General features: G+C 33.5%; 2 protein-coding genes across 2 annotated transcripts in view; one reads left to right on the forward strand and one right to left on the reverse strand.

Annotated features, from left to right (window-relative positions):
- LOC109126869 lies at positions 1 to 2,213 on the reverse strand. Its single transcript, XM_019230756.1, has 5 exons — positions 1,901 to 2,213; positions 1,260 to 1,676; positions 1,094 to 1,186; positions 209 to 281; positions 1 to 124 (listed from the first exon to the last, which is right to left on the reverse strand). Exons 1-5 carry the CDS (start codon positions 2,211 to 2,213, stop codon positions 1 to 3), a joined length of 1,020 nt encoding a protein of 339 aa, XP_019086301.1.
- Positions 9,137 to 9,622, forward strand: part of LOC109126937 (extensin-2-like) — a 2,410-nt gene continuing 1,924 nt past the window's right edge. The window contains exon 1 of the mRNA XM_019230900.1: positions 9,137 to 9,560. Coding sequence (XP_019086445.1) covers positions 9,165 to 9,560 — 396 coding nt within the window. The 5' untranslated portion in view covers positions 9,137 to 9,164. The remainder of the gene's footprint in view (positions 9,561 to 9,622) is intronic.

Below are 9,622 nucleotides of genomic sequence, written 5' to 3' on the forward strand. Positions count from 1 at the left end.
TCATAAACGCATTACACAAAACCCAGGTTCTGATTTATATATGAGATGGCAACCATTTAATTCCCATGAATACATGAATTGAGAAACGTAGTTGTCTTTCGCACGACACTTGAAAGTTTCATTCCTACACGTTTAACAAATTTTCAAAATCTTAATAGAGACCACTTGAAAATGTAAGTGTCTTAAAGATAGAGTAAATGTCCTTTACCTGCCATTTAACATCGTGATGACAACTTCATTACTGTTATTGGCACTCTCATGTCTTCTTTTGTCTTCCACATCTATTATACACCCACAAACATCTAATTCAAGAAGAAGACAGAATTTAGCTTTCCAAAGTGTTTCATATCTATTTTTGGTAAAAGTTTAATTTATACTTTCATATGGGAGGGACCAATACACAAAGTTACAAAATACCTAAAAATATTAAAGATTTCTGAACACAAAGATACAATTAACTATATTCACGGATTGTACCATAATAATATAAAATTTATTAAAGAAACACTTACCGAAAGAGATGGGATGATGTATTCTTCCACGATATATATCATCCAAATCCTCGAATCGAAAGTAATTCTTTGGACTCAATGGTTGGAGCAGCTTCATCGTGGTATCATCTGTAAAATTTATTTGATAAGGATGATGAGTATTCCTCTCCTTCAGGGTTGGATTGATTACTTTGAAACTTCTAATATCATACCACTCACCATTGTCGATATATTTTCGAAGTTTAGCGAGTGTATTTGGTAGAAAAGTAGCTTTGATTGTGTCACCCTTCACAGTTATATACAATTGTGTAAGAAGCCTTTTATACAATTAAGAAATGTTAAATTCTGAAATTTAAGTAAAACATCTTGTTCAATTAACGACACTCGTTTCATGAAGAACTCGCTGATTCTCAAAGAATGTAAGACCTTGGCGTGGATACACCAATTAGTTATTCCGAGACCAAGATCAGCAATATAATTGAATCTCATGATTTTCTCAAATTAGGTTTTTTCTTGTTTCTTCTCTGTTATCGAAAAAGAAAAGGGGATTGAGATTTGTATACAAAGAGTCACAATTAAACGTAATCCATAAAAGTGAATACTGTTTATGAATTCCTGAGTGTAGATCATATCGTCGTAAGCACTTTTATCGGAAGTCTTAATACTATCTGAACTCAAATATTGTCTCTCTTCCCCTGTATATAATAAAACCAAAATAAGAAAACGTTTATATCGAATTTTGTATACAAAAATGAACTCTTAATATACCTGGAAGTTGGGATTGAATTATTTTATCAGCGTCATCATTTCTTGGACTAAGAATAGCTCTTTCACAAACGATTTTTGCAGCGGTCCTTCTTGCAAACGAATTACCGTAGATCTTTATAACAATTGCTTGTACAGGATCGTCACATCCCATAATTAATAAATCCGCGGGTATTTCTATTTCGACCTCTCTATTGTTAGGATCGTTGATTTTTCCATCCCCAATATCGAGTAGCCATTTTGAAAACGTAGAGATAGCATCCGCATCTTGACTATTAACTGCCCTACAAAGTCTCATGTTTTGTGTAAGCTGAAGTACTCTACAACTATCCCAAAGCAACGATGAGTTTATAGAGGCTAAAACTGTCCCAACTCTACGAGCCTCTAGCACAACCGGTAGACTCTGTCCAAAATCACCTCCTAAAACAAAAACATTACCTCCAAAAACTCAATCACACTTCATAATATCTCGCATACTCCTATCCAATGTTTCAAAACAAAATCTGTTCATCATTGGAGCCTCATCTAACATAATGAGCTTTGCTTCTCTAATTAACTCGGTGAGATGGGATTGACCATCTGTTGAACATGCTGTATATTTTTACATTGTTGGGTACTAAATCTAGAATGAGCTGTCCGACCACCTTCCATAAGTAAAGCAGCTATACCACTTGATGCAACATTAAGAACAATACCATCCCTAGATCGAATATCAGCGCCAAGAATACTCCACAAGAATGTTTTTCCAGTACCACCAAATCCATGAACAAAAAACATACCTCCCTTGTTTCGATTCACAGCATCAATTATTTGTAGGTAGACACTTTTTTGCTCATCGGTTGACATACTTAATAACCTGTCGTAATCCTCTCTTTGGTCATCACAATTATAGTTTCTCTTATCTCTGAGAAGCATATTCTCATTATTATCTATCAAAGAATTGTCTAGTTTAGGCATATTCACAATTTTTGACCAATTGGTTGAACCAAGTGGGGGAGATTTTTCTTCCCATAAACATAAGATTCTAACCTGGATTTTCCATTCGTATTTTGAAGGATTCAAACATGAAACACGATCAGTTGGAGAATACATGACCATAATATAACCTACACTAAACATTTCAAAACTATAAAAATCAGGATTCCATATCATCAAATGCATCTCTCATTTGTGTGACCTGCGGACATGGAGGATTCATCATCACCCTCGTACAATTACGCACTGTGGTCACCATGATTGAATCTATACGAAGCAAAATGTAATCTATTATATTAAACCATATAAATTGATGTAACTATAATTAAACATACAGAAACATTGAATGAAGAGAAAATTTTAAGAACCTTAGAATATTTTCGAGAGTTGGATATTAATCATATACTCTGACCTTAGAGATTGCTATATAATCGGAAATTTATAAAATTAATTAATAATATAAAATTTATGTATTTATAATAATAGATATGTGTTAATATAATATATATATATATTATATATGTTAACTTACTTATTTTAACAATACTTATTTACATCCTAATCGTATCGATTATGTAAAATTCTGATAAATATCTTTTTATTTTATTTTAAAAGATAACCAAAATATTTTCATTTCCATCTTTATCACTTTAAGTTCATAATAAATATACTCATGAAGATAATCATCCATTTAAGTAATTATATATAACATATATATATATATAATATTTGAGATATGTTAATTTTTTTTTCAAACAATAATTATTTCCATATTTATCATTTCAAATTTGTAAATTTTTAATAAATCTTAAGTTTTATCCTTTGCGAGTATGGTTTTTACAAATAAAGGTGTATAATAAAACTTTCTTACATATTTGTCTTTTTAAATTTACGAAATTACATAAGTTTGAAGATATACACTATTATTCTGTCATTCATTTATGTATAATTTATTAATCTATTATAAAATAAATTAAAATTTTATCAGAAACGTTTATGAATAAATATTTTCACAAACTCAATATTTATTAAAAATTGACGGTTATACAAGTCATAAAAAAGTGTAATATTGTAACATCCGTGCTTCGAGAATAAAGTTGGGATGTGTTGAGTAAACCAAAGGAGTGAATTTTTAATTGATTTTTGGTTTAATTAAATCCTGGTTTAATCAAATTAAACCAAAAACCCTTAATCTCCCACAAAGTCACGCCTCCTCTCTCTTCTTTGGTGCTTTTGTCCACATTGTCATCAGAGGGAGGAGAGAGATTGAGAGATAACTCTTGGTTATTTGGTGTAAAGGAGAAGGCAAAGGAGATCAACATTTTCCTTAGAGTAAAGAGAGAAACAGAACTGTCAGGTTTTTGGAGGAGGAGGATCCGACGGGTAAAATCCTTTCGAAAGGAGATATTGGCAGTTTAGTGGGGCGTTTCGTCTCAGTCGCGGATTGAGACCAGCGGGTGTTTCGGGATCTATTGCGGTTTCACCTGAGATCTGATCGTTCTGAAATTTTGTGGGACGCTTCAGGTGTAGACCTTGCTTTTCACCGGAGCCATTAGAAAGTTAACGGAGCGAGTTTGGTTGTTCTTGGATATTGGAGAGCCTCTCATTTGGTTGTTGTTATTTTTTTGTGAACCACTTCTTAAGGTTCCTATGGACGTTTATGGCTTGGGTTTTGAGTATTGGACGATTTTGAAGAGGTTGGGGAGCGAGATTCGACTCTCGGCTTCGAGCGGATCATGGTTGCAGAGGGAGTGTCGATCGACACCAGAAAAACGACATCGATCGACACTGTGGGGTAGTGTCGGTCGACACTTGGCTGGTGTCGGTCGACACCTCCCTTCCAGCGAGATGGTGTTTGTTTTCCTGCTTTGTATGTTTTGTTTGTTGTTTGTTTGGAACATTGGAATCATTGTTGCTTGTGTGTATAGCCCAATAGATGGGAGGATTGCCTCACTGAGTGTTTATCAAATACTCATGCATCTCAATTTGTGTTTGTGGTGCAGGTAAAGGCAAAGTGTGATCGTGGAATAAAGGCAATGAAGAGGAGGATGTTCTAGGAACTCGATTGATTGTTGTCTGGCACTGCTAGGTTGATAGAGTTGGGTCATTAGAATGTTGTTAGGATTGCTGGTTCTATGTTTCCTGTTGTTTGGTTAATTAATTATTGGATATTTATTGGATTATTGTTATGATTTATGTTATCCGCTGTTGTGTGTTGTGGATAGGTGGCTAGTGGGTATGAGACCACTAGCTGTAGAGTATTTATTATTATTATTATTATTATTATTATTATTATTATTATTATTATTATTATTATTATTATTATTATTATTATTATTATTATTATTATTTAAAAAAAACGGGTCATGTCGTTTCAGTTTGGTATCAGAGCCCTTACGGTTAGGTTTGGGTTCACTAGGTTTCTGTTGTGATGTTTGGGATTGCATGTCTGGATTAATTATGTGAGTTAGTCAATTGTGTGTGGCATGGAATCCTAGAACATCCTCTTCGAGCCTATAGTGTGATTCCACGGTGAGTTTATGTTTTTTTGGTTTTGTGCTATGTTAAGATTGCTTGTTAGCCTCTGTTCTTGGAACNTGGTTACAGGTGGTTGGGTTGTTGTTCGTGGACGTGGGCGTTGTCATGGTCATGGTCAAGCGGGTTTCCAAGGCCAGCGAGTGTGTGGTCCAGAGTTCCACGAGGAGGTACGCCGTAGGATCGCAAGCGTATCAGGAGGGACCAGAGGGGGTTAGCCGGTGAGCGTACCGGGGGTTCTGGGAACCCAAGTGTGGGGTTGTAGCAGGTGGAGCCCAGGGTCGAGTTGATCGCTTGGCGGATCTATTGGCGTGATGTGGCAACGGTTACAGAGAGGGGTACCAGTGCAGGCTCCAGTTGTACCGCATGTGGCGGGGTGCAGACGAGGGCTGCGGATGTTGAGTACTATCAATCTTTTGTTAGGAGGATGGAGCAGTTGAAGATAACCGGTACGAGATTCTTCTCGAGAGGTATCGAGCCTAGAGGGGCAGATAGGTGGTCATATGCAGTTGGATCAAATACTTCCCTGTTTGGTAGGTAATCCAGGTAGTTATGAGAAGTTGAGTGGACAGGTGTAACATTGCAATGTTATACTCGGACCACAAGCGATACTTTTGGTCGGGAGATGTTTATAGTCATTAAGGATTGTCGTTCCTGAAACAAATTTGTTGATCGATTCGTCTGGTCCATGATACCTACGTCAAATAGTTATTATCTATTATATTAACATGAAAATAAAAGAATAATAAGATCCATACGCAATATCTCTCTTTAAAAAAATGGATGATAACTATAAGAATATATTATAAATATTTGGTTGAAGAAAATTTCTATTTTAAAAAATATTAATCTAAATTTGAGAACATAATAAAAGAATTAAATTTAAAATCTCATCAGAAAAGCATAATAATTATACCTTTTTGAAAGGTGAACCAACAACAACCAAAGCTTTATGATTTATGGATCTTCCAAGAAACCACTATACGAACAGGTAAATAAAAAGAATCAGTCGATTAATCATAAAAATACAAATATAAATTTGAGAATATGATTAAAGAATTTAATGTAAAACCTCAATCAAAAAGCACAATATTATACCTTTTTTGAAAGATGAACCAACAACAACCAAAGCGTTATGATTTGTGGATCTTGTTTTCCAAGAAACCACTATATGAACAAGAAAATAAATAGGATCAGTCGATGAGTCATAAAAAACAGCAAGATTGGAATACAAATATAAATTTGGGAACATGATGAAAGAATTATTGAAATTGATAAAACTATAAATTCAAGAGAAGAGAGTTTTTTTTTCTTTTTCTTTGTTGAGTTATGGTGAAAGCAAACAATATCACTGTATTTATAGTTGTAAATGACCTATTTTTTTAGGGTTTCCAGTAAGGAGGTATATTGTCATCGGTTTTTTTTTCCTGCAAAAGCCCATTAATTTTTAGATTAACGTCGTTCTATCTTTAAAAAATCTAAGCCCATTAATTATCGGGAAAATGTCATTAGAATCACCAAGTTAGCATTTTTGTTGATTTAAAGCACAAACTCTGGATTTGGAGGTAAAAAACACAAATCTTTTGTTGACTTCCAAATAATTCGCAAACTCTTGTTGACCTGGCCTTTTGAGGCAAAACGTTAAGTGACCAAACGGAGAAATTAGACGTGGTTAATTATCTGTTAATGAGATCCGTTAATAGCAAAACGACGCTGTTTATAACACCCTAAAACCCCCAAATTGAGATATCGATTCTCATTTTCCCTAAATTTCAAACCCCAATCGATAATCTCTTTTCTTCTTCGATTTCTCTTTTCTTATTTGATTTCTCTTTTCTTCTTCGAGTTCAACAGATGAGTTCTAGCTCAGAGACATTGGTGGTAGCTTCGTTTGACCTTGGAGTGCCATCGAAGTGTGTTTGTGGAGCCAGAGTCATCATTTGAATTCGCAGAAGAAGATCCAATCGAAAAAGAAAGGAGGAATCACAAATTAGGGTTTGTGATTTGGGGATTTTGGGAGGAATTGATAATCGGGTTCGATTTAGGTATGTAATTAACGGATCTCGTTAACGCCTAATTAACCCCGTTTAATATCTCTGTCTGGCCAGTTAACGTTGTGCTTCAAACGGCGAAGTCAACAAGACTTCATGATTTAAATAGAAGTCAATAAAAAAGTGAGGATTTTTTTCAACAAATGAAGACTTCGTGATTTAAATCAACAAAAATGTTAACTTGGGGATTTTAATGACATTTTTCCCATTAAATATCTCAAATCTGAATTTGTACTATAAAACAGAACCATAGTTGTAAAAAGGATGTTTTCTGAAAATATTAGGGATTAAGTTAGCAAATTCTAGTTTTGCAAATAACTTTTTGTGTAATTAAATTATTTTTGTCTATTTTTTTTTCATGCAAAAACAGGTAAATTTACGTCGAGGAGCAAAATATTTCAACGTCAATGGCACTTTTCATTAATGGCAAAACGGTAATCCGTGCATGAGATTGAATGTGGGACGTTTCGACTTCTGCTTTAATATAATAGATATCATAGATTTGTTATTATTTTTTCCATAAATATATTATCTAGTCTACCATAATTTTCACTCCTCTCAAATAATATTAAAATAAATTTTTATTTAATATTATTAGATAAACATTGGAAAATATGTGATGTGGTGTACTAATTTTTGTTAAAAAATATTATCTTAAACCTTGAATATCCCCCAATATAAAAGATGATTTAATGTTAATTGGGGTATCTAAAATTCATAAATATATGAAAATGTTTATTCATTAACATAAAAAATGATAATTTACATTTATACTAGTTATTTAATATTTGCACTCTAACATATTTATCTATATTTGTCTTTTTACTATTCGAACATTTTATTATGTACCGCAATATGTTTTTCACCAATCAAACATTATTATATACCGCTTATTTTACGTTAACCGCACTTGTCCCGCAAATACATTTGTCTTGCACGTAACGCAGTTGAACCGTACGGCACTATCAAATTATTTGTCCCGCACAACCAATTCTGCTGTTACCATTTGGACCTAGTGGCGAGGATGTTTCTAAGTGTAAAATAGGTCTAGTACAGTGATCAGTCTAAAAACTTAGTCGAGGTTGATTAAATGAATGATTATAGCCTGCTTAATTATTCTTCTAACCAAGTCGCCTGGGTTTGAGTAGCATTGACCATGGGAGTTCAAAATTTAATATTGTATCAATTTTTTACATATCATGCGAGTACATATAATGTTTTGAACAACTATCCCCTATATATTAATAGGGAAGCATGTTTTGAGAAAAAATGGTGATGTGTTTATGCTAGCTTCAAACAACTTTTNCCTTCTCCGAAGGTAGACTACAAGTCTCCACCACCACCATACGTCTACAACTCCCCACCACCGCCATATTACTCTTNTTTACAACTACATGTCATTATATATTTAGCCAAAAATTAACAAACAAGCCATGTTATTGATTTTTTTTTCTTTCACATGTACTATATTTTGTTAACATGTACTTTGGAAAAAATATTTTAAAAACTTTTTAAATCTAATGTCTAACTTAATTAGTAAAAATAGTTATATTCACCAAATAATATACTAAAATATTTTCCCAAACACAAAAAAAAGAAATGAATGTAACCAAAAATCAGCAAATTAAAATTAAAATTTGAACTTACTAGTATTCATATCTTTACATTTTCTATCAATCTTATATTACACTTCTTAAAATTTTAAATATTTTTTTGATGTAATCATTCATCCTGTTTCAGTAAATTGGTTTTTAAACCACATGAAAGACATGTTGTCATAAATAGTAACATTTTATCAATATTTTATTTATCATGTTAAAACTTGTTTCACGTTCAAAGATTTCACAAGTGAAACATATTCTTATAAGAAATAAATGAAAATTTGAATTAAAAAATACTTTAATTACATATTATGTTTAATACAAATGAGGTTCCATAATTGTATAACTTTACTCATAATAATCTTATTTAAATTGATTTATTCCGCTGATAGTGTTGTTACTTAGTCTTCTCTATGGCTAAACAATCTTTCAATAAACTGGTTTCTATAAGTTCTCGAAACAAATCAAGTCAATACAAATAAAATAAAATAATGTGAAAACATCTTAAACCTATAGAAAGTTGTTAGAGAATCTAATAATTTTTCATACATCCCACACATCACTATTTTTAAACAAACAACCTAGCACGTCCTCTAAATGTAGAAAGTGGTGCCACACTATAGCACGAACCCAAGTTGGGAAGATACTGTAGTATTTACACACGGAAGAAAAATAATATATAAAGGACATTCATTTTCCTGTAATATCATAACCAAAACAAAGAAACCAAAAGAGCGACGAGTATTATGAAATCCTCAAGAATGATGGGGCGAGTGAATTGCATGGTTTATGTCGTGGTCTTAAGTGCCATCGCGGCTACAGTCACATCATATCCTTACTCCTCCCCTCAAACCCCGCAATACAATTCACCGGTCCACAAACCACCTCACTCACTTAAAAAGTATTCCCCATACTATTCGGCATCACCACCATCTCCACAACAATACAAAAGACAAGGCCCTAACTATACGCCACATCCAAAACCATATGTTTACACCTCTCCACCACCACCACTATATTATTTTCCTTCTCCTAAGGTAGCCTACAAGTCTCCACCACCGCCATACGTCTACAACTCCCCACCACCACCATATTACTCTCCTTCACCTAAGGTAGACTACAAATATCCACCACCCCCATACGTCTACAGCTTTCCACCACCACCATATTACTCTCCTTCTCCTAAGGTAGACTACAAATCTCC

Source organism: Camelina sativa, chromosome 10 (assembly GCF_000633955.1).
Source record: "Camelina sativa cultivar DH55 chromosome 10, Cs, whole genome shotgun sequence".
Taxonomy (NCBI): Eukaryota; Viridiplantae; Streptophyta; class Magnoliopsida; order Brassicales; family Brassicaceae; genus Camelina; species Camelina sativa.